The sequence below is a fragment of the Gymnogyps californianus genome, chromosome 18, assembly GCF_018139145.2.
Source record: "Gymnogyps californianus isolate 813 chromosome 18, ASM1813914v2, whole genome shotgun sequence".
Taxonomy (NCBI): Eukaryota; Metazoa; Chordata; class Aves; order Accipitriformes; family Cathartidae; genus Gymnogyps; species Gymnogyps californianus.
In genome coordinates, this window is record NC_059488.1 from 12,373,365 (window position 1) to 12,401,145 (window position 27,781).

General features: G+C 48.8%; 1 protein-coding gene across 7 annotated transcripts in view; it reads left to right on the forward strand.

The window, feature by feature from the left end:
* The window catches only part of MVB12B (multivesicular body subunit 12B), a 65,483-nt gene that overhangs the window by 4,502 nt on the left and 33,200 nt on the right, over positions 1 to 27,781 (forward strand). For 3 of the 7 annotated variants that reach the window (XM_050907659.1, XM_050907661.1, XM_050907660.1), the window contains exons 2-7: positions 2,527 to 2,612; positions 3,676 to 3,798; positions 9,595 to 9,702; positions 13,386 to 13,482; positions 16,560 to 16,689; positions 16,990 to 17,112. In XM_050907659.1, coding sequence (XP_050763616.1) covers positions 3,688 to 3,798; positions 9,595 to 9,702; positions 13,386 to 13,482; positions 16,560 to 16,689; positions 16,990 to 17,112 — 569 coding nt within the window. In that variant the 5' untranslated portion in view covers positions 2,527 to 2,612; positions 3,676 to 3,687. Of the gene's footprint in view, positions 1 to 2,526; positions 2,613 to 3,675; positions 3,799 to 9,594; positions 9,703 to 13,385; positions 13,483 to 16,559; positions 16,690 to 16,989; positions 17,117 to 27,781 lie in introns of those variants that run through there. The other 4 variants (XM_050907658.1, XM_050907662.1, XM_050907657.1 and 1 more) reach the window with 2 other exon arrangements.

A 27,781-nucleotide genomic window follows, 5' to 3' on the forward strand; every position in this document is an offset into this window, starting at 1 on the left:
GCCAGCAGCATGGCGGCTGCGTGCCAAGAGCCCCATCCTCTGCATCTTATACTGCAGCCATCTCACCCCGTTCTGCTGCGCACTGCTCGGGACTGGTGCCGGCAGGATGCACAGTGACTTTCTGTGGTGGAGGCACATCCTTTCCCCGCTGGCTTTGTCTGAGCAGCCCAATGATGTTTTGAAGCTTCTTCCTGCCCCAGGGCTTGCATCCGGCTTCCCTTCGCTGTCTGGGCGTGCTGGGGGCTGGATGTGGCCCTGCAATTGAGAACAATCTCCAGGGAGCATGCTCCCAACTAATGGGAAAAATGTTCTTCTAATTGTTTTGGGCTGTTCCCAGAATAACCCTGCAGCGGGTGGGGTGGCGCAGGCCCTTCAGCAGAGCTCAGCAAATGCAGCTTAGCGCAGGATGGTGAAAGGCCGTCTCCTGGTCAGCCGGTTTGAGTTCTCGGCCACCATCATGTTAGGTGGGCGTATAGGTCAAACTCACATTGTTTAAAGAGAACTTCATTAAAATAACAAGCTGTCTAATAGGAGTATTTATAGAATCCTGCTCCTTAATTTAATCTGTTCTTTCACTGTTTGTTTTTTATTTTTAAGTTCAAAGGCACGATAGAAAAGAAACCAAACTTTGCAGATGCCCCAGGGGAGAAGTGCAATGTAACTAATCGTCTGTATGATTGCCCAGCCAGAGACTCCCCTCTGACCTGTGCAGAGTTCACAAAAATATTTATCTGAGTGTGCAAACCAATTGCTGCTGCTCCATATCTGTTCCAGATGCATCCTTGATGCCACCCGCGCAGCGGGAAGCTGCCCTGAGCGGCTGGCCTGGTGCAGCACAGCCTTGCCGTGCTGTGGTGGCCAGGCGTGGGCCCAGCCGCCTTCGAGCGCTGCTGCCCCAGCCCTCCTGCTGCAGAGCAGGGTGCACTGCCCTGCCCGGAGACCCGGAGGTTCATTTTCTGGGCAGATGCTCTGCCCGCCCGTCCCTGCCCGCTGCGGGCACGGGCCGCGGTCTGAGTGCCAGGCAGAGGAAGGTGCCAGGCTCGCTGGGTGCTGTACAGCGGTGGCAGGCACGGGGAGCTCGGCTCAGCCCTCACTGTGGTGGGGTGCTGCTCCAGGCCATGCGCCAGTGCTGCATCGCATCTCACCCTGCAGCTTCCGCCTCCCGCCCTCTCGAGGCGGAAAGCCCCGTCCTCCGTGCTTAGCTGCTGCCGCCGCCATAGAGGGGCTTTGTGTGAGCCAGCACAAAGTGAGGATTGATGCCGTTTCCCCTCCCCCTGCCGCGCCGAGCGGGACCGCAATCGGCTCCGACAAAGGTGCCCTTCTTCCTCCCGCCAAGGACGGGGTGCCGTCAGGCTGAGGGGGTCTGCCCAGCGGCACCGCGCTGCGGGTGGAGGCACCCACCCCCCTCCTGCGGTGGTGCTGGGGACCCCCAGGGCCCTGTCCTCGGCCTCTCCCAGGCTGATCCTGCTGCTGCTCGGGTTCCTGCCGGGGCAGCTGGGCCTCCCCGCAGCAGGCCCCAGCGTGGTGAGCCAGGGCCTGGGCAGCATTTGGCAGCAGGTCCCCAGCCTGCATTAGCCCTGTCTCTGCCGTCACCACTGCGGAAGATGAGGGAGTGCCAGGGGCTCCCTGCCCACCGGGCTCTTCCAGGGCCTGAGAGGGGGCACAGCCCCTCTGCTTCCCCCCCTGAGGTGAGGTGTCGGTGCCATCCCGGCTGCCCCGGCTCCCCCCGCCTCTGCGGAGCCAGCCGGCGCTTCGTCAGGGCGGGTTTGGTGGAGGCTGGAAGCACCAAGGGAGCGGATCTGCTTCCCCACGGTGCAGCTGCAGCCGTGCTGGAACCTGCCATGCGGTGTTCTTAGCACGCTGGGTAATATCGTCACTTACCTGGATTTCAGTTCAAAATGGCCTAAGAGAAGCTTGTATCAGCATTCGTTATCTCCCAGCTCCTCCCGATGTGTAATAACAAGTCATCGCGTTATTGAGAGTGACTTGGAAAAGTTTCAGAAAACGTGCATCTGTATGAAGAACAGATTGTAAGTTCTTTGTTAAATTCACATTATGTTTGCTCGGTACTGCACATTTTAGGCAGTGGGTTCTGGATTATTTGCGAGGCATCTGGATGAGCTGGTGGAGCAGCACAGGCAGCGGTGTGGGGTTTGTCTGGGCTGTGCCGGGTGCCACCAGCGTTCCTGCAGCAGCAGGGTCCTTTGCTCCTCGCCTGCCCTGAGGACCGGGAGCCTGTCGGGAGGGGAGGGTGAGCCACTATGGCTCAGGGTGTGCTTCTAGTCATGCTTTGAGGCTTAAACTGTGTAGGGAGCAAAGTGGGTCCGCTTTGCTCCGTGTGTGCTGGATGCTTGTCTAGGTGCCGAAGCAGAGCTCTGTCCTGGGTTTGGTTCATTGGCAATAGTGTTTTCACCATTACTGGTCACTAGCTTCTGTTGTTTTGGACTCCTCAGGTAGTCTGGCTGTTCATGTGACATTATTATTATTTACATAGGGCCCAGACTTGCTCTTTTTTATTGCCTGCAGCACGATGTTTGTTCAGACTGGGCATTGTGAAGTGTAAACCCAGGTCCCACTGGCACCAGCACTCACCTCTGCCTTTTCTAGAAGCAGTAAGTAACCAGCCATCTACATGGCCTAGAAATGCTGGGGTTTAATTGCTCTGAGGAGGGAATTGAATTAGGTAGCTCCGGTTCACGGCTTATCTGGCTGCGCAGCAGTGACGCTTGTTTACACGAAGCACTGCCCTTTTATCTCGGGGTGCGTGGGGGGTGGTTTCCTGGGGCATTCCTGCCTGAAAGCTGGAGAAGACTTGCCCTAACTGGCTGCCTCTGCAGGAGACCACATGCTGAGGCAGTGGCACCTTTCCCCATCCTCCTCCTCAGTGAGTTGTTTCAGCAGCTCTCTTGTCCTCTCCTCCTGCTTCCTGCAACAGCATCTCTCCAAAATTGGTTGGTCTTACCTGCTTCTATCCCCCTTTGCGTATCTCCCTCCCCTGAAGTACTCGGTGATGTCTCCCTTCTGGAAGATGCTCAGGCCTCTTCAAGGCCTCTGTCTGCTTTGCATCAGACCATCCTGTGCTGCTTCATCTGTGTTCCCCTGGTGTTGAGGCTCTCTGCAGCAAGCGCAGTTTTGCATACAGCGCCAGATACATCTGTGCTGCTACATGAAAATGGTCTGGTTCAGGAGGGTGCGATGGGACTGAAGACTTGCTGGGGAACCCCCAGCGTGTCTAACACCCGTAATGGACGGCGAACCTCCCAATGAAGCCGTTAGGAGCAGATTTCTTGCTGCTTAAAATGGCAGAGCTGCTTCAACCAGCCTGACTCAGGGATGAAATTTGCTCTCTGTTTGGAAGGGAAGGGAATGAGCTTGGGTTTTCCCATTGTTGCTAGATGGAGACCAGCCCATACTAAGTATCTGGAAACAACAAAATTAATCTCAGAAGAGGCTGCTGGCCCAAATTCCAAACCTATTGGGCATTGCACAAATGTACCCTCTTATCAAAAGCAAATGAAAGTGCAGAAGGTGTGTCTGGCCTAATCCTGTGTTTAACCTGGCAGTCTGTGGTGTGTCAGCACAGGCACTGTGGCATGCATGCAGGCTCTTGGTGCTCTCTGTCTTCTGCTGGGGTGTGCTGCCGAGTAGCCCTTTAATTCTGCTCCTTTCTTTCAGGATCAGTCCATAATGCCTGAAGTGCGAGACCTCTCAGATGCCTTGCCCGACTTGCCAATGGATCCCATCACGGGTGTTGGTGTGGTTGCATCCCGGAACCGAGCACCGACAGGTTATGATGTAGTAAGTAGAGTTATTTCAGCTGCCGTTGCTAATGCTTTGGTTCTTCACTAATGAGGCTTTACTTTGCTGGGAACAGCGTCTCTTCAGAGAGGCCTTGCCTTCAGATGTGTGCTTTAAGAAGTAATTTGATATCCAGCTGCCCACCTCTCAGCCCACAGCACTTAGTGCTTTCCCTCAGTGGAGGTTTGTGGGTGCAGTCGTGCTACTTCATCTGTGCCACTCCAGAGGAGCATAATTACCTGGAGGAGGGGTTTTCAGAAACAGCTGGCCATTGTGGCATGCAAATTTAATAATCCTAGTAACATTCATCCTGAAGGAGTCCTAAGTATTGCACATATTATATCTCTGAATAAATGGATCCCGCATCAGCTGTTTAATCCCACATATCAGCACTGCACAATGATGATAGGAAGCTCCAGAATGGGAAGCAAAGAGTTTCACATGCAGCTGAAATTGCAAGGATGATTTTGATGGACAGAATGCAAACCTCTAAACTAATCTTTGGCAGGAGGCTGGGCAGCAGGAAAAGGCAGCTGGATAGAGCAGAGATGAATATGTGAATGGATAAAGGGAGGTCACTATTTAACAGCTGCTTGTTCCTTGGATTAGTTGCTGTGTAACCAACAGCATGATTTTTCTCCCCATAGATTAGTGTCCCAAACAGTGAAATATCATAAAATACTGACCTTGCAGAGCTCTATATGGAAAGATTTGGCCTGTAGTCCATCTGCTCACCTTTCTATGTATCCTGCTCCAACTGTGCTACATCACACTTTGGGTTTCCAGAGTTGCACAGCTTGCGTGGTCGGGAGTGGAAGCCAATTGACTTGAGGCTTTGCTTTTCAGCTCTGGATCATTGCATACCCTGTTCAGTGGGAGAAGGAAGAAAATGGATCAGGCTGAAGTAAGGACACGAGGGAGGGAATTGTGAAAAGGCTTCTTAAAGACCTGGAAGGTTTTTGCATTTACTGCATTTTTCTGAGTGCTCATTACCTGTGTGAGCCAGGCTGTGTAATTAGCTGCTTGCCCTGATAAAGGAGCACGGGACAATGTGAGAGTTGTGATAACAGAATTGTGTTCTGCCTAAATGACTGGGCAGAGAGAGCGCTCACCCCAGATAGCCTGTCTGTGGTTTAATAGGGAGCTTCAGTGCTAGTGCAGTTTAAACTAAACAAGATAAAAGAGTCTTCCTGTGGCTTAATCCAATTACAGTGGTGTTGTAATAATGCTTGTGAATGTGGGTCGCTCTCTCCTAGGGGGCACGGAGAGGAAGCTGCCTTCCTCTGGTTCTTCTGCCTTCCTCTCTTTTTACAAGGAGCTCTTCTCTGACCCTGGGGCCAGCAGTCCCCGCCGCAGGCCGTGGGGAAGTGCCTGCTGTCTGCGGTTGTCTTAACCTAAGCATGGCTTCCACATGCTTACTCCTTCAGCCTCGTGTATGGCAAATCAGCAGTCCGGCTCTGTGCCTGGATGCTGTGAGCCACAGTCGGTGTCCTTTCCACTGCACAGCACCTGCTGTGATGGGGCCGCTTGGGGTGCCACCCTGATGTGACAGTCCTGGTGCCCAGACCCACGGGACGGTGGCATGCAGGGCTGTGCTTTTCTTGCCTGGATGTCTGGGAAGGTGGATCCTCTGCACAAGGCAGGGCTCTGGAGCAGTGTGTGGTATGCGGGGTTGCCACTTCCCCGTGACCTCTCTGGAACCCAGTCTGTCCTATCTGAAGGCATGAAGCCGAGTATGCAGAAGGGCACTTCTCAGTGCAGCAGGGGAAGTCATATTCTGAGACGTGGGCGACGTGCGGACTTGGGCGGTCTCAAGCTCTGTGTTTCTCCAGATATGCAATTTCCCTAATGAGACGCTGACGGTTGATTGTTGCTTCAGAGTGTAAAGCTTTGATGAAGGCAGCTGTGGCAGCTCCGTCCCAGGAGTGTACTCCCTAAAACCCTAATAGTTAGAGGTTCAAACTGCACCCTGAAAAGGAGAACCACTCTCATCTTTTGGGAAGCATTAACACCAGTTTATCTTGGGATGTTGTTGTAGCTCCCTTAGGGATCTGATCGCTTTGCCTTTTGCTACAGCATCCTGCAGCATTCAGTTCCACAGGTGGATTCAGAGTTGCGTGGGAAAGTATTTCCTCTCATTAGTGATGAATTTGACATCGTGTAGTTTCACTGATGGTTTTGAATTTTGTGACGGTGAAGTACCCGGTTCTCTCTTTCTGAGACAGCTATGTTATTTATAGGCTTTACCCAGTTTCCCTTTCATTCATGTCCTTTCTCCAATAAACAACCATTGCCGTATTCTCTTCCTTCCTTTTCCCTTTGCTCCTCCTTAAAACAAGCAAGCAAAGGCATGGGTGCTTTCAGCCCAGGTGTAAGTTAAGTGCCCAGGGATGTCCCGGTCCGTTTCCCAGGTTCGTATGGAGCCCTGTGGTTCGGCGTACCGCCCGGCTGGAGGTGGTGGTGCGGCAGAGCCCAGGGTACCAGACCTGGGGGAATCTTGGCGAATGGGTCAGAGATCTTTTTCCCTCAGTAGTTTTTTGTTTACTCAGAAATCTCCATTGCCTTTGTGTCTGCTTAGAAAACAGCTACTGATGCTTGTAATGACTAGCCAGGTCTTTTAACAGCTGAAGCACCAAAGACTTGATTTAGCCAAAATGTACGGAGTGTGTCTGAACTTAGGTTCCTGAAAATCTGCCCAAACTGGCAAGACTGAGCATATGGGTGGGGAGGAAAGGGAGGAGGGACAGGAGGCAGGGAGCCTGGGGTAGGAGAGAGGTGTGGTTCCCATGCAGCCGTGTTCCTTGCTGTGGGCTGAATGCCAGCTCCACGGTGGGGTTTGCTCTGGGGCGAGAGCCCAAGCATGCCGCTCACCCAGGGCTGTGCTGGAGCAGGGACAGCCCTGCACACCACCAGTGGGGCAGACGGTTTATTGGGCCCGTTTGCCAAAGGCCTGTCCTGTGGTAGCAGTAACCCCATACTGACTGCTGGGCAGCAGGTATAGATCACCCCGCACTTGGAGGGGTGGGCTGGGGGACACCTTCCTTACTGGGTGTCACTCCATCAAGCCCATCTGTTTGTAGCACGTGCTTGAGGAGTGTCTTCCCCCAGCTCCATGAGGAGAAGGACCGTTCCTTGTGCCTGGGGTGCTGGGCGCCCAGCGCCGGTTGCCGGGTCTTCTGTCCCACACGTTCCTCGCCTCTTAGCCAAGCGGAGGACTTGGTGAGCTGGGGCTGCGCAGCGCCCATCCTGCTGGACAGGTCTGCCTTGGCCTCTCCAGGTTGACTCCCTTCCCATGTTGCCACACTGAGGGCACGCTGCCATCGTGAAGCAGCGCTGCTCAGGCACCGCTCTGCTTCGAGAGGTGGTGGGGATCCTCCTTGCCTGCAGGAGACCAGCAGATGATGTAAGAAGTTTCCTGTTTATATTGCTCTGTTTTCTTTCCCCATGAGTTTTCTGACAAGTTAATGCATGCTTATGTTCTCCAGGCTTGGAAAAAGTCTTCAGCAGGATGATGCAGAGGCAGAGCGCTCAGGGTTAATTGCGGTGCTGTGGGCCAGGCCTGGCACTGCTGGCTCTCGGGAGCCAGGGACCTGGGTCCTGCCATCAGCTGCCGGCGGTGCCCAGCTCCCACGCTCCCCAGGCCGGCCGTCGGGCAGGAGCGGGAAGGGGAGTGCAGGGTCAGCCTGGACTGCTCTGCCTCCCCAGAGATGGGTCGGGTGCCTCGCCACGTGGCTCCCCACGGAACCAGCTTGGGTTTTTCTACTGGATATTTGATGGGTTAGAATGGCAGGGTTGTTCCTAAAAGGGTGTGTGGTGTGGGTTGGAGTTTTTGGTGGTTTTTTATCGTTAAGTCAGAGTATAACAGTGCCAGGTCTCCCTTCCTCTGGAGGGGTGGCGGTGCCAGCCTGCCAGTGCAGGGGCCCTTCAGACGTCCTGGGCAGTGAGTTGTAGAGGATGTATCAACTGAAGTGATGTACTTCCACCTCAAAAATTATTTGGTATTGTTGTAAGTAATGTAAAGTTCCTAAAGCTTACAGAGGTTAGATAAAAAGTGCATTTGACAGCAACTTGTATAGCACCAATTTTACAGTTGCAGACTGGGTCTATTGCCGCCTGTTGAGTTTTGAGCATCTTTAATGTGGGAACAAAGAAAACAAAACTGTCTAACACAAGAAAAACTGAAACATAGAGCTCGAACCATGTTAATTAACAAAGTGATTAAATCTGGTTGTAGTCCCTCAAACTGTTTCTAACAAGGGCTGGAGTTCAAGCTAAGTGTCCCTATATGCCAACAGTTTTTCTAAGCAGTCTGTTTTCTGAATATGTTTTCACGGGGACTGACTTACCCATAGGGGAGGGAGATGCACATGGATTTTATATATTCCTAAATTAGCACTTTAGGAAAGAGTTGGAACTCAAGGAACAATAAAGAAACAAAAAATTCCACCAACATCCTGTTTTAAAATTTTCCTATTTAAAAATGATGCATGCTTCTTTGCAGGAGCCTGACAGCAAAAGCTGTGTGTGTCATACAAGGGCTTGAGCTGAGCAGGGGCTTGTGAACAGCAGTTGCCGAAATGCGAAGAGCAGCCAACGCACTTTGCTCCCTTTGCTGATCAGACAATAAACACGCTTTTCTCTCCTGCACTTCGGATAATTGGAGGGTCTTGTCAGCACACATCTCTTGCTCCCTGCGCAGAGTCTCTGCTCGACAAAACATGGGTGCAAACAGTAACAACAAATGTCAGCTCTTTGTTATCAGGCTGCTCTGGGGCCAAGGTCTTACTCAATTCAATAAGATTAGACTTGGAAGAGCTGCAGTGGAGCAGTTTGTCCCCATCTGAGAGGCATTAGGCAGAAGTTCAGCTGTGCTTCTGCGTAGCTTCAGACCATGCTAGAGTCTCCTGTTGGGAGCCATCAGTTGAGTGTTAGTCTCGTGGGGTGATCTTATTTCTGCTACCCTTCTTGTGTTTGCCTTCTTGTCTCCTCTCTTATTTGACAACAAACCTTTTGGGGCAGGGGCTCTTACCACCTCCACTGTGCAGGGCGAGTGCCCGGCTGCTGATAGAGCAGAGCCCTTTCCTTGGGCATGGTGCTGCGTCGTGCCCACTCCTTGAATCAGCTTGAAGGTGATATCTTCTCCTGCCTTTGTCTTCCTGCATGTGCCTCTGTCTCTTCGGTGGAAGGTCCAGGGTCTGTTTCCTTTGCCCTCTGTGCGGTCTGTGCCACTGATTCGACCGGACGCAGGGTTGCATTGGAAAGGGATGTTTGCAGGGTACATCCTCACACGTGGCACTGCGGCTAAAGTCTGCGAGTGACCAGGGCTTTCCCCAACTGCTGGAAGCAGCTTTTTGGCCTGGGAGCCAGAATTCCTCAATGGCTTTTCTGTGAAAATAATACCGAGATTAGGCAGTTTCTGTGCTTTGTCTACACGGACCCTTCCTCACAGCTTGCCCCAGTGTGCCCTTGCGTGCAGGGTGGTAATGAGAGCCTCGATGTGCTGACTTTTCCAAACTATTGTTTGGAGACTGTAACCAAAGTTGCTGTTTCCTCATTAGAATAGCCTTTGTCAGAGCATCTTTAATCAACGGACTCCCGAGAGACAGCGTTTTTAGAACTTCTTTTTATACCTCCTCTTCGAAGTTCTTTGCACTGCACCTCGTGAAGAAACTAATGAGATGCTGTGAGAGTTCGGGCTACCGTTAATTAGAAGAGGTCTGAGGAAGAAGTACTGCACATATATTAACTTTATCTTGGCTCACATGTCTCCTCTCTCCCTCTGTCTCTTCTTTCCAGGTTGCACAAACAGCAGATGGCTTGGATGCTGACCTCTGGAAAGATGGCTTATTTAAATCCAAGGTCACACGATACCTGTGCTTCACGAGATCATTTTCAAAAGAAAATGTAAGTCCGTTTGCTGAGTGTCTGCATGATTTGCATCTGTGCCTGGTATGCTCTTACCCATAAGATGATTCATTTTATGGAGCCAATTATAATTCAGGCAGGCATTTCACTGAGTTTGGGTGAGTCAGGAGGCAAACTGCAATGGCTAGATATTTGCATTTTGTCTGTGTTCTTCATGAAAAGAAATTGCTGTCAAAATCTGCAATAAAAGCAACAGAAAAGGGAATGCCTGCATTTCAGCTAGTGTTTCCTCCTGTAGTAATGGACACTGCATGCTCATGATCCTGATGAATTTCTAACTCTAATTACCTAGAGAAGCAAATGCTGCAGGTATTGTTGATGAAGGAAATGTTAGTTTCTGAATCCAGGGGCATCATAGATATTTTCTTGCAGGATTAGCTTTTCTTTCTTTGTTGTTTTTGGTGCTAATTCTTGAAAATTTGCCCACGTTGTGCACATGCTACCATATTCTTGTAATCTTCTAGTATGGCTATTAAGCATAACTTAGTTTCTGATTAGTGGCAGTTGTCTGCCCACATCTTCCGTGGAGGAGAGGAGAGGAGACCGTGTGCAGTGAGAGCCTGATGCCTTCTACTGTGTTTTTGGTGGAGGCTAGTGTGAAAACTTCCTCTTTTCTGGAGGAACTATTTAATTCTACAATGAATGCACTCCATCTAGTGGGTAATTCTGCTTTTCGTCCTGTTTTGGATATTCACAGTGACTCAGTTGTCAGGGTATGGAGATAACCATTTTGTACTCGTGCTTTCACCAACGACGGGAACAGAAAAGCGACTGCGACTTCAGAGGCTGATCATGGGTCCTGACAGGAAAGCCGGGGGCTGCCAATTTCCAGCATTTGACCTTTATTCCATCCACTTCCCTGCCTGCCTCTAGATGAAAATAAAGCTCCAGAGCTATGGGAAATATCGCTTCCTGGGGTGGATGGACAATAATTGTGCTTTTCATCCTGGAGTACCTGCAGTAGCAGGAATAATAGCCCCATAATAGGCAGGGAAGGTATTAAACGGAAAGATTTGTGATGATTTGAGTATTAAGTTTATCTGTGGCTACCTTAAATGTGAGGTTGTCAGAAATAATTACAGGATAGTAGCAACTGCTGGCTACCAGAGACAGCGTAAATACCCTCAGTCGGTGCCTGTTGGGCTTTTGACATGAATCCTCTGCTCAGCACGGTCTGGGAATATGTTCCTCATATTGATGAGGAGTGAATTAAAGGGAGCATGGGGGGAGGACTGCCGGTCCCAGCTGCACAGCAGCCTGGTGTGCGAGGTGTGGTGCGAGTCGCTGCGTCCCGCGTGCGGGTTGTCTCGAGCCCTGCATCAGTGGCATGTTAGATGCGCGGGCGCTTCTGGAAGAGCTGGGCAGCAGCCTGCAGGCAGTGCTGCCCGTGTTCGGGCGCTGGCGTGGAGCTGCTGCTCCTGTGGTTCACCACGGCCGTACCAATGGACAGCGGGAGCGCCCTCTCTTCTCCGAGGGTGGATCTCCCAAGGCCAGTCAGCCTCCTCCGGCCAGCCGAGCGGGCTCCCTCCTGAGCACGCGCCTCTGCCCGTGCGAGACAGAAGGTGCGCTCGTGCTGCTTGAGGCCATGGGCTTCGCCTGTGCGAGGGAGCCTTTTTGTGAGGCAGAGACCAGATCGGTAGATGCTGGCGCCAGCCTGCGAGCCCCTGGGAAGCACACAGAGCTGATCAGCACTGGTCCTCCGGCTGCGGGAGGGCTGGAAGCGGGCTGATGGGCTGGGAGGAGGAGGGGACCGGACCGGTGGGGGAACAGCCTTTTCCTCTGGGGCAGGGAGCAGCACCCTTGTGCCCCATTAGCCCAGCAAGAGCTTTCCCTCCCCTCTCTGTCCTCTTCAGCCACACAGGGGTATGATGTGCTGCCGGACTGGGCACCTCCAGGGTTAAAAGGCCTCAGTCCTCCCCGGTAGCAGGACTCATCCAGGAGGGAGAGGCTCCTCTTGCCTGGACGTTGATGTGTTGCTGTGCTTTGAGTTGGAAGTTTTACTACTCAGGTTTTTTTTTCTTTTTAACAAAACACTGGGAACGATTTGTCCTGAAGAACATGTTGTAGTTAGCAGAGTTAATGCACCTCAGATACCTGGTTTATAACGGAGACAGTCTGTAGTGTCTCTTTATCAGAATCATCATTCTCAACAGCTTACAATATTTGACAGATTACGAGGACATTGCTGGTATTTGAGTGTCGTGGTGAGGAGGCCCCGAATGGCACGCCTCACAAACGGGGAGGCTCTGTGCCCTTTTCTCCTGTGTATATGGCAGAGCATCAATGCTGACTCCCGGTGTTTCAGCAGCTAACGAACTTATCAGAGGCATCTCTCCTACCTGTCTGCTGTTGATGGAGGAATGATTGTTGGTTCAGCTGAAAGTTGCGTGCTGATGTAACACAGCCAGACAGTTTGGATAAATAAAACATGAAAGATGAATCAGCAGCGACCACTTCATCTACCATTTGCTGTGCCAGGACCAAATTAACTGATACATTCAGGCTTTGCAGCATCCAGCATTGCTCGCTCTGAGATGCCCTGGCCAAAGCGGGGACGGAGGCATGTGGGGGCTGCGTGGCCTCAGCCACTTTGGGTGAGCAAAGAACATGTGCCACGCTTGTGTGTGGTGGGACAGGGCTGCAGGCGTGGTGGCCCTCCTGGTGAGGAGTTGACCATAAAATGCAGAACCTCTAAAAAATAAACTCAGGCCTTATCTCCCCTTATTTCAGAGGCTGCAAATTTAAGTATGTTTTTAAATAGTTCAGTGTAATAATCAGAGAGTAGAGGTTTGCCTGAAATACTCTGCCAGATAAAAACTAAAGGAGGTACTTAGCAACCAGTAACAGTAAAACACACTGACATGGTTTGATGGCTTAGGATGAAATTTTAATTGTTCTGTATTGCATTTCTGTTTATAAAGGCTGTGCAGTAACTAAAGTGTGTTTTTCTTCCATACGTGAATCCAGATTATTGGCAGCAATGCTGGCTTTAACGAGAACTGCAAAGAAAATCTGGTCTCTAAACAATTGTGGAGGCTGTCATTCTGAATTGTGTTTTGAGCTCTTCAAGCCTTGATTAATAGGACGAGGCATCAGTTCAGAATTCATATGGACTCCAAATGAAGTTCTTTGTTCCAAATGGCCTGCTCTTCTGGAGTGCGCCTGCGTTTGGAGCTAGAACCATGTCTCTTCAGCACTAATTAGCTAATGCATGTAATAACTTTGGCTGTGTCTGCATGAACCATCTTCCCGTAATGCTTTCTGCTGTTACTGTCACAAAAATGTCATGTTGCTATTGTAGATGTAGAGCGTGTGAGAACTGAGGTGACCTGCTTAGTGGATGAGTTGGTGGAGGTAATACTTTGAACTGCTGTGTTTCCAAAGGGAAGAATTTGGTTGTGCTTCCGAGGGTCCAGAAGTATGGCAGTGGATGAGGTGTAAGAATCTGTAAATGCTGAAAGTTGTCCAGTATCTCCTAGTCAATCATCATGTGGTTCCTGCAGAGGGGACAGTTGCAAGTGTTGGCTTGGTACCTCCTTGCCATTTTTAAAGTTGGTGGTCAGATACAATGAGAAGGCGTCTTGGGGTTCAGCAGGTGAGAAAAGCTGGGTTTGAATTTGATGACATTGTCATAGTCAACTGTTTCTTTTCTCTCTCCAAAGAGTCATTTAGGCAATGTGTTGGTTGATATGAAGCTCATTGATATCAAGGACACTTTACCCGTGGGCTTCATCCCCATCCAGGAGACCATCGATACACGTAAGTTGGCATCTGCTCTTCAGTCCCGTGCCTTGGGAGCAGCCGCTCTACTGGTGCCTGGGCGGTGGGGGGCTGTGTCCCAGGCAGAGGGACACTCTCAGCACTGCTGCTCTCGGGGGTTACATGTGCATGTTTGGGGGCAGCTCTGCACTGCAGTGAAACAGCCTTTGGTTTTCCTGTGCTCTTCAGGCTTTTTAATACTGCTGCCTGACTGTCACCAGCTCACCTGCTAGCGCAGCACAGCTCTGGGGCAGGAAGGAATAGTTTATTCTTTCATTTTACGAGGGTGGACTAGGCCTAGCGGGAGCAGACCTCCTGTGCTGAGGGATGTTCGCAAATGGATACCAAAAGCAAGGGCGTGTGCTCATGGTGCTGGGTTCGTGCACGCTGGCTTTACACCTCCTGCCGTGAACAAATGAAGGCCCTTGTCCTGGCAGGTAGTGCTGAGGATGGTGGGGTATGTTTGCGCTTGCTGAGAGAAGGCACAAGTGGAATGTCCAGGGAGAATACCATCCTCATTTCTGCAAGGCAGAAATCTCTTTGCTGCAACATTTAAGCCAGCAGTTCCCAAAGAGTGTATTCGGATCCCCTGAGACTCATGGCAGCGGCAGCTGGAGCCGCGTCTGGCCGCAGCACTCTGCTCTGCAGCAGGCATCGAGTGCTTTGGGCTTGCAGTGCGGAGGAGGCTGGGGTCGAGCCCCATGGGAGCTGAGTGTGGAAGGGCTGCAGGACACCGTGCGCTGGTGCTGAGTGTGCCGCTACTGCTCAAGAGCAGGGCTGGTACCAGTGCTCGTCAGTAATGAAATCCAGCCTAGTTATGAGTAGAAAGGAGTTATATGAGCCTGTATATGCTTTGCAGGGAATAATTCATCCAGGTCTGCAGCAGATGAGGATGGTTTTTCAGTCACTACCGACCTGGTTCTGATTTGAACCCGTGACCTAGAAGTGAAAGGCTCTGCAGCCCATTTCCCGTTCCCCTGGGTCACCCCCTTTCCCTGGAGAATTCCTGGGCACATGTGGCGCAGGGGAGAGTCATCGGCTTATCCTGCTCGCCCTTGGGAGTGCTGGACACTTACTGTGTGCTGCTGTAATTTTTGTGAATGACCTGGTAGAAAGGTGGAAGGGGACTTCGTAATTAATTTAAAATGCATTGGATTGTGACCCATACAATCTTTAAAGCAGAGGCACTGTCTGTATTAATGAAGTGGTGCATATCCCTGCCTCCATTAGCATGAATGAACACATTTCGATTGACTGTTTATAATATGTTTACTTAAAATTAACTCTGGTTAAGCATGTGTAATTAATGAATCCAGCTCCTAAACCAAGTTTGCTACAGACTGCAGACTCTAGCCAAGTGTGAAAGAGACCAAAGACAAAAGCAAATAGCTTTGTACTTACTGTGAAAGTCAAATAAGAGGCACTGATTTCGTTCAGAGTTAAATTAGTGGTCATACGTGTTTCTGTGCTCTTCTCTAAGTGACAGTTGACTTGTAGTAAATACATTAAATATAGTACTCCTTACTAGGTTCTGAGAAAATTTTCAGATGTGGAAGCCTTAAACCCTGGGGTGCTAAAATCAGTTTTAGGCACTTCAAATAAAAGCCCTAGTTTTCCAAAGCAGGAGAAGACTAGACTTCAGGGATACAGGTATTTAACATCTCTAAAAAGCAGCACTGTAACTGCAAAGCTGCCTGCACAGATGCTGTATTGTGACACGCCTCACACTGACTGTACATTTATTGGTGCTGGTGCGACAGCAAATTTCAGAGGCTGGGATGGATTGCTTTCTCCAAGGTGTGGATTACGAAACAGGAGGAGCCTATAGAGACAGGGCTGCTTGCCATCTGTTGAAGTGAGAGCATATTTTTAAGCTGGAGGATATTTATTCATATTAAACTGAAGGGTTTTTATTTTGCAGGCACTTGTTTGTAGTTGTTGGTTGTTTCCAGATTTTCATTCAGTGTCTGCACTTTAGATTTTCAGTTTATCAATAGACTTCTGTCATGTCTTTCAAGTGCCTGCATTCACAAATAGAAACCTCACCTTGCTCACATTGAGACTCTCATAGACTCTTTAGGGTGAGACAGAGCAATGGTTTCCAAGCACCGCAAATCTGTATCTGTGTGCCAGTACCACCCGTTGTCACGCGACTGACCCATAGCTGAATGCAGATTGTATCTGCATGCAGACAGACAGCGTGCATATACATGAATTCATTATACAGATAAGCCTTAACTCTGATGGGCTTGAGTTTTTCTTGGTGGATAACATGGCAACAAGTGAAATTGCTCTGCGATGCATAGCAGGAAAGGGCCGTGCAGCAGATTCATCCACCTCTGGACACAGGTCAGTACAGCACAGTTGCCCCATAGGAGGTCCTAGCAATTACTGCTTTGTAAATCTGGTTTATCCCTACAAAGATACCAGGGCAAACATGGTGGGAGTATCATTTCAGTGCTTGCTGACTGAGTCAGGAGACGGTGTTAACACTGAGGGCACGTGAGATTTGGGCAGACAGCTTTTACTGTTAGCCACTCTGCATGGCAGTTGGTTTTTCTGCCTGCTCCTCCTCTTGGTTTGCTTGGCTGTTTGGAAGTGCTTAGCAGAATAAACTGACCGGTTGTGTCAGCAGCTTCCAGGTATGTTCCTGGAGGCGATGCTTGTGGGAGGAATATTTAGATACGACTGTCCAGGCTGGTAAGGCAAATGTTACCTTGGAAAGAGAAAGCGAATGTGAGAAGTATGTAGAAGTGGAAAAATCACCTGCCATTTCTGTTCTGTGGTGCAGTACTCTGTGGCATACATGATGTCTTATCTTCTCTGCAGAGGGTAGTAGGGAGTATTGGTTTATCACAGTGCCTAATAACAAATCTCACACAGTGTACAGAGAGCTCCTGATAGAAAATTTCTCCAGTCACTGAATGGCACTGCACTGTCTGGTTTGCTGACATATATCTGTTCTTTGGCTCCAGTTCCTGCCATAATTATCTGTCTAATATCTGGAGAGACAATAAATAACATTTATACCCTAATCTTGCATAAAAACCACCCTCTGTCCTGGGTTGTTTTTGCAGAAGAAATAGCTTTCAGAAAGAAGAGGCTGTGCATTAAATTCATCCCTCGAGATTCTACAGAGGCAGCGATCTGTGATATCCGTATCCTGGGTAGATCTAAACAAGCCCCTCCTCAGTACACATTCATAGGGTAAGTACCCCTCACTCCAGAAGCTGCTGTCATAAATTGAATTGTACCAAGGCTAAGCACCCTGTTTTCCTATAATTACTACGTAGTAGTTTGTAAGAGCTGAAGCTTGTCATTAGAAAACTCTACGTAAGTACAAGTGTTACTGAGTTTGATGTAGGAATTAACTAACCCCCCCCATTTTTTTTCCAATTAGACTGGTTCTCACTAACCAAGGTGTTTGTGAAACACGTCAGTGCTTGATACCTGTGCATGTGTGCAGCGTTTGCTTTAGCATTAATGTCTTCTGTGTTGATTACACAGGGAGTTGAACAACATGGGCATTTGGTACCGGATGGGCAGAGTTCCACGCAACCATGAATCTTCACAGCCTGCAACTCCTCCTTCCCAAGTACCGTCTTCAACACCAGCGCCTAACCTGCCAAGGTAAGTTTTCTGCTTTCCAGCCCCTTCTGCTTGATGCTGCATGGTGTATTGTTACTAACCTTGCCCAGCAGAATCAAGACCAGGGTACCACATCAGTATGAATGATTATGTGGCATGATCTGATAATGAGGGAATGTGTCATTCTTTCAAGTATTTGCCTACTGGAAGTTCCTTCAGCTGTCGTTGTATAAAGACATGTGGGTGAAGAAGTCAGAAGGAAGAAGCCTGCAGAGGAAGGGAAACAGCAAACTACACCTTTTCTTCACTTTAAACTGTGCGGGATGCTGTGGTTTCCAACAAGTATGCGTGGGTCACCCCAAGAGGGTGGGCCAGAACTGTAGCCAAGCCAATTTCCCCCCTTGGCCAACAGGAGGGAGAAGCATTCATACAGATTTTAATGTATAGGGAGACAAGTTTTGCTCATTCTCCAGAATCAGTCCGCTCATGATTTGAAGTACTGGCCCTGTTTTTTCTTTTCTTGGACCCGACTGCTGTGCTCCAGTCTCACAGCTGACATCGAGCACGCAGAGCAGACTGCTCATCCTGCAGTGACTGACAGGATCAGCGCTTCTGGGCAGATGCTGGCATAGTGTCTGTCCAGGTTGTTTTCCCTGTGTTATAGACAATATTTGTGTGTGTGTAAATGTATGCACTTGTGTGTATACTTGCACATAACAGTAGTCCTGTATTGACAGCTTACTTGCTGGATTTCTCTGGACAAAACAGTGTTGTTAAGCAACAAACCAACCCAGACAGAGGTTAAACTGAGCGCTTTATACTCCTGGCATTTGCTATGAAAGCACAGCATCCAGTGTGAGATGGACTCCTCATCAACTGAACTCCAGGCCGGGCTATTGCCAGGGGACAGCACATTCTCTACGGGTCCCTTTGGGCTTTTCCTTAATTAAGTGAACACATATTTTTGCACTAGGCGTTTGGTATACTGCAGATATGTTTACAGTATTACAATAACTGTTGAGAGCTAGGGTTTCGAAGGAGATAGCAGAGGGAATTCCAGGGGGATTGGTTTGTACACAAAGGTCATTGTATTGTATGGGTGGAAAATACTCACGTCCTTTGGAGTCTTGATTTACAGGTCATGTCAGAGAATGACGCTTTTAAACTGCTGTAAACTGTTCCCAAAAAAGCTTTCGGGTATCTTTTTAAGGCAGGTGTGTACGTTTGAGCCTTCACCCGTGACCCAGACTTAAATCTACTGTCTTGCGGTGGCTCTTTGAGCTCTCCAAAGCATCTGGGTGTTTCTTTCACTGAGAGTTCTGCTCAGTCGCCTGCCGTGCCGTGGCACACTGCTTGCTGCTCTGTACTGTCAGGTGTGCTGCAGGCAGAGATGCTGTCTTGCTTCTCAAACAGAGATGGAGGCAAAAGAGATGAAAACCCAGCAGTCTTCTGGAGATTTCAGCCTGTCCCACTGGGAGCTGATATGTTGTTTTGAAGCTCCGCTGGACATAAGCTACATGCTAGCACAGGCCATGTGAGATCAGAGAAAAAGATGTCTTGATTTTAGAGCACAGATCTTCATTTTCTGTCTGCAAGAAATTCCTGCCTGGGCAGATTTCCACAATAAAGAGAAAAAATTATCATAGCAAGAGAATGTCAATGGCGGTCCTTAATCACTAAGTGTGGAAGGGTCACTTTATGGCTGAACAGGGAAGGCTGGAGAGCAGTGTCAGAGCTGTTGGGAACAGGGCCAAAATTAGAGCTCAGAGCATCAGCGACAGTCTGAAAAGAAGTGTTTACAAGGCTTATATATTTTATAACCTCTTGTTGTACAGTTTATGGTTTACAATGGCTGCAAGGAAATTGGATCAGTTTTGTTTTACTTGCCAAATAAAGCAAATGTCAAAATAGTCAATATAAAATGTATTCTAATTTGGCTGAGTTAAAACAGCCAGTATGCAGTGGAATAATTGAATGTTACATTAATGCCTCCTAGTAAAAACCACCTGTCTGTAGCCAGCTCCACTCTCATGCCCTGTGCGTGATTTACAGGTAACTTTTACACCACCAGCCTGATCATTCAAAGCATCTTTCATGTCTGTTTTTTCACTCTGATTATTTATTATCCAATATATTTTTTAAGAAATAGAAATGTATATAAAGGTGCGTCCTGCAAATATTTCATTATTACGGGGAACACATACTACTTGAAAGCCTTTTCTAATACTTTATCAGCAATGTGGTAAGTTACTCAACACTTAATGTGTGTGGAAGATTGTAGTCACAAGTAACCTCTTATTTTTACGTCACTATAGAGAGATGAGATTACACTGGTAGCCAGTTTGCTGTTTTATTCCATGTGGATATATCCTGACAGGAGCAGCAGCGAGTTATTCTGATGCAGACATGAGTGCTAAGAGAAAATTGGTGAGCAGTGCTGAATAGAGAGCACTGTGGAGATTCTGCTGTTAGGCTGGTCAGATATTTAAGCTATTCTCTTCGGTTGCTGTCTAGCATTACAAAATAATTTTAAATCAAGAGGGTATGCGTGGGTGCTTCAGAACAATTGCTAACACTGGATATAAACTAAACAAGTAAAACACACTGGTGAGCTTCTGCGCAGCAAAACCTTCCTAAATGGAAGGACTTTTTGCTGTGGGAGATGTTTATTTCTGCACCAGCCATGTTTCCTCCTCTGATCCATGATGTAAGTTACTGATGGCAGTGGATGGTGACACATCAGAGTTTTGTCATGTGTAAGAGGTTTGACCTCCACAGCTTGCTGCACGTCAGCAATGCTGCTTCCGCTGCTTGTGTCGCAGGGTTACGGCTCACAGTCAGAACTGCACAAGAGGAGGCTTTGTTTGATATTCGTGCTGGACTGCATATTTTATTTTTCAGCCATTTCTTCTCCTTGGTGTTTCCTACTACAGGCATCTGGCTTAATGGTCTCTAACGGCAGCCCTCACGCATCCCAGTGAGGATGGCATGCTGTGCTGTGGAGCACAACCGTGCCATTGTGCAAGGCATCAAGCTGCTTTACTGTCTTTTCTCTCCAAATTCTGCGACAGCTTCTTGGCGCTAATGGCAGCCTGGAGAAATGCACTTGCAGTTTCCCATCCTAGAAGGCTGCTACTAAAGAACTGCTTTTGTTGACTTGAGTCACCAGTGGGAGTTTAATGTAACTTTCCTCAGTACCTCTGCTCTGTGTTCAAGGCTTGCACTCGCCGGTGCTGCATGGTGACATTGCTTTGGGGAACAAGAAGGTAATCCTCCCCCAAAAGAGGTGCTAGTAACAGGTAACTCACCTGGCCCTTTGCCCACTTTTGCTTCACCCAGCCTGTGGATTGGCGATTGCCAGTGCATGGGCTGGGGACTTGGAGAAAAGTACACGTCAGGAGCATTTGAGCAGTGTCTTGGGGCTCAGCCCCTCCATGCCTCAAGCTCTGTTGGAGTAGACTAGAGCAGGATTTGTGTGTGATGGTCTGCTCTTCGCGAGTCCAGTTCCAGCCTTTTGGGAACAAGTCCCTGACTTCTGTGAATGCACGCAGAGCCTACCTCGAACCATTTTGCTTTATGGCTGCCTACCCGATGACTCCCATCACAGCCGTGGTGCTTTGTGAGCCCCTGTGGCTTTTGTGGTTCGGGAGTGCGTTTCACATCCCTTCCCGGGGTGCTGCAGGAGTCTCTACCACCGTCATTCAAGCAACCCTCTCACAATTTGTCAGCTGTGAGCAAGATGTCAGTCAGTGCTGCTGAAGTGTGTTTTACAGTGACAGACATAATTGCACTTAACTTTTTGCGTGGATGTTATCAATCTGTGATGGATACTTTGGGAAATGGAGCACTCTGATTGCAGATGATGTGTCACAGGCGTTTAATCTTCCTCTCGGAGAGACCAGGATTCAGTCACAACTTTTACTTGTTGATGTCAGGTTTTGAAAATGTAGATTCGCGCTGACCCTGGGAATCGTTCAGTCATTTAGTTTGCAAGGCTGTCATCTGAAAGGTTAATGGCTTACCAGGGAGAAGGACGATCTTGCTGCAATCCGCTTGTATTCGTATCATGCGTTAGCGTGACTGGGCGCTTGGTGTTCAGGTTCAGAAGGGCAGAACTCCTCTGGCTGCCTTCCTGGGATGCCTCTGGCACGTCTCCGTGGCTGTTCTAGCACAGAGGCAGGGCAGGCCAGTCCTGGGGCAGGCGGTAAGCCTGAGCTGCACATCTCGGTGGGGCTCACGGTGCCCACTGCCATCCGGGAGGCAGAGACACGAGTCGGTTGCTCATGCTCTGGACTCACCAGAAAGGCACATGGGTGAGCAAAACGGTGTTGGCCCCGAGTGCAGCACCTGCAAGCGTGCCTGGTGACCAGGAGAGGTGGCAGAGCTGGTGGGATGCCTGGTCTGGTTGGGAGAGGCCAGCGGCGCGGGAGCGCTGCAGCTCAGGAGGGAGTTGCTGTCCTGGTGGGGTGGCTGTCAGGAGCGCCGAGCGGCTCAGTGGGGCTCCTAGTGCAGCCAGCCACGAGCCGTCGTGAGCACTGGCAGGAGGCGGCACCAGTTTGCAGAGCCAGACTGAGAGAGGATCGGGAGAGGGGTGGCCGCTTCCCCGAGAGCAGCACGCTGCTGGTGTGGTGCGGCTGCCCGCTCCTGTGCGCACAGCAATGGGAACAGCTGAGGCTGGCACAAACTAGCCATATGGAAAGGGCAGTTTTCTCCTGGTTAGCAAGGCGAAGCCACCGGGCTGGCCTGAGAGGCCATGGGCAGTGAACTTGGGGTGAGCCGGAGTGCGATAGCCTGCCACGGTTGGGGGGAGCCAGGCAAAGCCTCCCTAGGCACAGGGGGTCTGTGTCCAGCCGGGCAGTATGAAATGCCCACCATGGGCAGGCAAGGGACCGGGGTGCTGGTGCTGGAGGTGGGACCCAGCTGGAAAGGCAGCGGGTGCTCCGTACCACCCCAGCTGGAGGGGGCCGCAGGTGGGGTGCCAGCCCCTACAGCAGCTCCAGCAGGGCCACAGGGCCCCATGCCGGTCTGTCCCAGGGGAGGTGGCGATCCCTCGGGGCTCTGCCCCAGCCCAGGAGCGATGCCCGGGGACAGAGCAGCATGTGTGCCTCTCCCATGCTGCCTGCCTCCTCCCTGGGGGTCTGGGCTTCTGCAGAGAGGGGCTGCGCACCGTGCCAGACCCAGGGCCCCAGCATACGTCTGCTGTGCTTGTAACTCCGGCCTGATCCACATGGCTAATAAGCTACAGAAACAGCTCATTTGTGCTGCAGCTCACACCCCTCGCAGCTGTGGGTCTGCAGCGTGGCTGGCAGCCGTCCCTCCCCACGTGCCCTCTCCGTGCTCTGAGCACGGTCGGTCTGTGCCACCAAGTGCTCAGGTCTTGAAATACTGATCTGGCAGGAGTATTGCACTAGGGAAGTGCTGCTCTGGTTTTGATAAGAAGATAACAATTGCCCTACTTAAACCCCTGAAATAAGAGCAGGATGTGTAAATTTTCCTCCCGTCCTCCCAGTTACCTTTTAAATAGTTAAGCTATCCCCCCTTAGAAAAGGGAAATGATTTGCTCCTGTTCCTCTGCTCCCAGTGGAGCTTAATGTTAAGGAGTGTAAGAATTTCCTTTCTAGGCAGAGAAGTCTGATTTTTCAAATTGATTTATTAATGGTGTTTGAACTTCGTCGTGTAAGCTTGGAAAGTGATCAGTGTGTGGCTTTCTGCTGGAGGCTGATGATGTGCAGTAGGTGGCAGCTAAAAAAGCAGCACCGACGAGCCTGTGTGGTGGAGACCTGCACTCGCTCTGATGGTAAGCCAGTCTAACTCTGTGCAGTGGGTTACTTGAAGGGAAGTGGGAAGCCTTTTACCTTCCCTGTTTTTTAAGTAGTAACAATATTATTTAGAAATAACTATCTTAATTTTTTCTTTAAGACATTTAAAATAGATTTTATGGAAAGTCTGTAGAGGAAAAGGTTCCAGGGTTTCAGTGCTTTTCCGCTCTGGTGCGGAACAAAGCCAAGACTTCAGAAAGCTGCCGTGGACCGGAGGCAGACACCACTGGCAGCCTGATGGCCAGGATGCTTTCACAGAGTGGTGGGGGTCTACCTTAAAGTCCCTCGTCTGAACCAAATGCTACCAAGTAAGGAGTACTTTGGGATGGATGTTTCTGGTTTGACTGGAAACTGCTCTGAGAAACGTTGCCAGTGGGGTCTCTGACAGTCTGATCCTTTCTACACAATGCTTCCTTCTTGATGGAGTTGCATTTTCTAATCTGTTTCATCAAAAGAGCTCTAAAGTAAAACTACCTTCTGATTTACAACTAATAAAACATTCTTTGGCTTGAATGCTCAAATCGCTTGTATCATGAAATACAGCACAACATTCCTAGTTTTTAAATTATGTCCTCTACAAGAGGCCAAGGATGGTACAAGGGCTGGGTTCACATCACAGTAGCTATGGATAAAAAACCCAATGAGATTGAAACAAAAAGTCGAAGCTTGGAGGAAGTGTTTCCATAGACCCTTTCCAGTGGGTATGGTAAGAAGCAAAATTTAAGGATGAAATGTCTGTGATGCGTGTACGCTGTGCAAATCTGAACATGATGGTTTGTTTGAGTGGGTAAGGGGTGCTGGCATACATTTATCCAGAGTCTGTTTCCCATAAGGAATTTGTTATGAAACTGCACTGACCGTATGGCTTGCATCCAACTCAGCTGGATGAAGACGTGCAAAAATTGGTCACAGTCCAGTATGTTTTAGTGGTAGAAAATGATGATTAGGAAAAAATGTTTAAACAATATGAGTGGTTTCCAGGCACAAGAATCCCTTGCAGCAGCCGAGAGACATTAACTGTAGTTAGAAGTCGTCTGATTGATTTAGCTGATTTTGAGGATGCATTGAAAAATTTGGGGAGTGCTCTGAGTGAAGAGGCTTCGATCTCCTTAGAGTAATTTTTCTTCATAGAGCTCTGTTCCTGGTATAGTAATATTCCTGGAGGCATGTTTTCTTTAGGGTATAGCACAGGGTCATTAAGTACAAACTGAAGGTATTCATTCAAAGAAGCTATATACTCAGTTGTTAAATAAGCCCTGCGGGGGAATCGAGTGTTTTTTCCCTAAAACTTCTGTGTTGTCTGCTATTTAATATGATCTCTGCCACTGTTGATTTGTAATCTGTGCTTTCACCCTGAAGTGCATGTGGTTGTGTTCAGATATTTCCTTCTTTAAATCAATCACTTTCACCATTTTCCAAAACACTTCTTGAGTTTATTGCTTTTAGTAAAGTGTTTGGACTGTCATTATTTATTACTGGCAAAGTGCTGACAATGTGCTCTTCCCAAATGAGTCTTTATGTGGAATATTTGTTTTAACAGGTTTTGCAGGGGAGGCGTCGCTGCTCCCCGCGGGCTGGGCTGTGCCGGCAGCACCCCGGTGCTGCGGGGTCTGCCTGGGCAGCAGACCTCCTCTGCGCCCGGCGCCCGGCCCCTGGCAAGGGGCTTGCCTCGGAGAGATGCTTCGCATCGGACCTGTGAGCCTGGGCTTTGTTGTGCTGATTAATTTGACAGAATTTAAAATCCTAACCGAGGAAGCTTACACCGTGTGTAATTTATCTTTTTGGAGTATTTCTGCTGTTTGGCAATTTTTCCCTACTGCTTCATTATCTGAAAACTCCTGACTCTGGAGAGTAGCTAGTGAAGGATGTGGAAAGCTGCACTCTTCCCGCTGCAGCCTCCAGAGACACCGCGCTGCTCATCTAAGACAACCACTTCATAAGCACTTCATGCTTACAGTATGAGGTCTTAGTTCTTTGATGCAGTCCTCTGCCTATAACAATTTAATGGGCTACAGCTCAGACTTTCAAGCAGTGTAAATTAAACTTGTTGGGTTTTTTCTATTGTTTGGCAGCTGTTCTATCCTGGTTACTTAAGTCCTCTGATCTAAATTAATCCCTGTATAGAGTAAGCTGCAGGAGCTTCATTCTGCATTAAGCCTTACTTTTTGGGTTGCTGGTCTGCAGTAGATCATGCTCCCTTGTTAGCATCATCGGGGTTTGTTCCATTCAGCTGGTGATTGCTTTTGTTCTCACAGAATAGTGCAACATCATTTTCCCCTGTCTTTGAGGCGTGGTTGTTCCGGGAGGGGGATACGCAGGGGCATGCTGTATGTAGTGCATTCAGTACGCGTGCTGCAGACAGGCCTTTTTCCCTTTCTACAGCTGGGAAAATTAAACGGGTAAATCTAAAAGTGGAAAGAATCACTCACTCCCTTTTTCATTCTCTCATGCATTTGGGCTTTTATAAAATCTGAATCTGGCACCGCCAGCTCTCATTGATTTTTTGGGAAACAGGATATTTTAGTAGCTTGGAATGAGATGAAATACTTGCAAAGCCCATATGTTGCTTGTTTTAGGGAAAGGGTCAGGAAGGTTTTAGAAAGTATTTAAATATTTGGTTTACACGATTAGAATAGATTGTCTGGAATGAAGTCCATTACCTGAGGTGATTCTTGCCTCACAGTTTTGTTTTTCATTGCAGTTCTTTGGAGTATGAGGTAGGTGTTCTGGCATCGCAATGCCTGAGCACAGTAAAAGTTAAGGACTGTGAATAAATACTGTAGATGGGATTCTGGACACTGCTGGAGCCATAGATATCTGCTGTCGTGTTGTCTGTAAGCTGCAGTTTGGAAAATGCATTTTGGTAGAGTGAGCAGTTGCTGAGAGGTCCTCTGATGTCTGTCAGTGAAACTCCAGCAGCTCGTTTCTTAGAAATGGGCTTTCTCCTCCCTCCATAGGCAAAGCTTTCAAGTTGGATTGTGTTTCTTGAGAGCTACAGCCTGATATTAACTTCTTGTAGGTGCGTGTTTGGTTTTCTACAGCTTGGAATTTAATTGTTCTGTCCTCAGTTTTTCATGAGGCTTGATCTTTGCATAATCCATTGATTATGGAAGATACGATTCTTTTTATTTGAAGGTATTCCTATGAGACTGCAGTTTTTGTGGCACTGTTCTTAAGCTCATTTAAAATAAATTGCAATCATGACAGTGGTACATCAAAGAACAGGACAATTCCAGTCTGTAGCATGCAGTATGGTTTCTAATATATTTGATAATGTGGGGCAGTTCTTAAAAGTTTTGCCTAATTTCTCTACCACGCTCATTCAATCCAGTTGGAAAGCAAAAGCTTACCGTTGTTCTTTTGCTGTGCATTGTTGATATTTTTATATGAATTATGAAGCATCCTTTGATATCTGGCATTTCCCCTTATGATCCTCTGTTACTTTTTATGAGTACTTGCCCCCTAACTTCAAAAGCAGTTCATCACCTTCCTGCAGACAGTTATTAATAACTGATTTGGAACTGTTGGGCATTCCTGGGCCTGTTTTATGCAAGTTTCTCTGCAAAAACATTCAAAAAGTGGCCATAATGTGCACAGACCTCAAACCGCCTTTGCTGGCACGTGAGGGATCTCTCTCATCACGTGCTTCTTCTGTTGCTGTCGTACGTAGACTTATTCCATAGATTTAATGACTAAAAGAAAAACTGAAGGTGAGAGAGTAATTAAATTTACCCTGTCCTGAACTGTGCTGTTGCAGTTGTTTCATCCTAAATTGCCTGGAAATTATCGTATGCTGGGGAAAAATATTTTTTGTATTTAACCCGTGCTGGAACAGTGTGGTTTTGACTTCAGCATTCAAGAGAGCAGGCTGGAGCCCTGACGGCTGGCCTCGCTGGGGCAGGCATCTGTCCGTCCTTCCCTCCTTCCCGGCAGCACCAAATCTGCCTCGCTGCTTTCATTCGGCGGGGAGGAAGAAAGCTGCTTTTTGTGACAGTTCAAAAGGAAAATAATTGGCATGGGTATAGTTAATGTGAGTTGCCATTCCTTAACATTAGAGATTCCACTAAAGTACTAATAATTACTGTTAATATCTTTCAGTGGAAACTTTCAGAGTAAACGAGCACTGGTTGAAGCAGTATTTAACGGCATGCTGCTGGCATGATAAGAATGCAAATAAGCGTTATTAGCCTAATGATTTTGCTGTCACCATGGCTGTGCAGCAGTAGTGTTGTGAATATGTCATGCAGTACCCGTGAATTTGGAAAGTGTGTCAAAACACAACTTCAATTAGTTTGCTCTAATTATGGCTCTAGAGAGTTCATAACTATATCACTCCTCATTAAAAGAGATTTTCTTATATGGATTAATACAGCACGTAAAGGGATGTTTGAGCAATCTGAGGCAGAGCTGTGCGGAGGGAGGATGCCCACGGTGTGGCGGGAGGTGCAGTGGGTCTGGAGCAGCGCCGGGGTCCAGCCCTGTCCCGGAGCCCCCGGTGCAGGGCAGGGGCTGGGAAACCTCCCGTGCGGGGCAGGCAGGACTGGGCGGCTGTGCCAGGTCCGCCAGTGGGCAGCAGCTTCGGTATCCCTCGGCACATGAACCTGGCGGATGATTCTGGATAGGCTCTTCGGTTTAAAAAAAAAAAACCCAAAACAACAAAAAACAAAACACAAAAGCTCTAGTAGGAACCACACTTGATGCTAAAATAGAGATCTGGCCTGAAAGCTTTGCTCTGATAAAGGTCGAGGAGCGTAGGTGGTCAGAAGCCTGCGTCAGTCTGGCATCTCCGAAGGAGCCCTGCAGGATGCCAGATGTCCCTGTACCTTTCCCAGGGTATTTGTCGTGTCTTTTAAATACTGTCTTTCTGTATTGCATGAGCAGGTTCTTGCTTT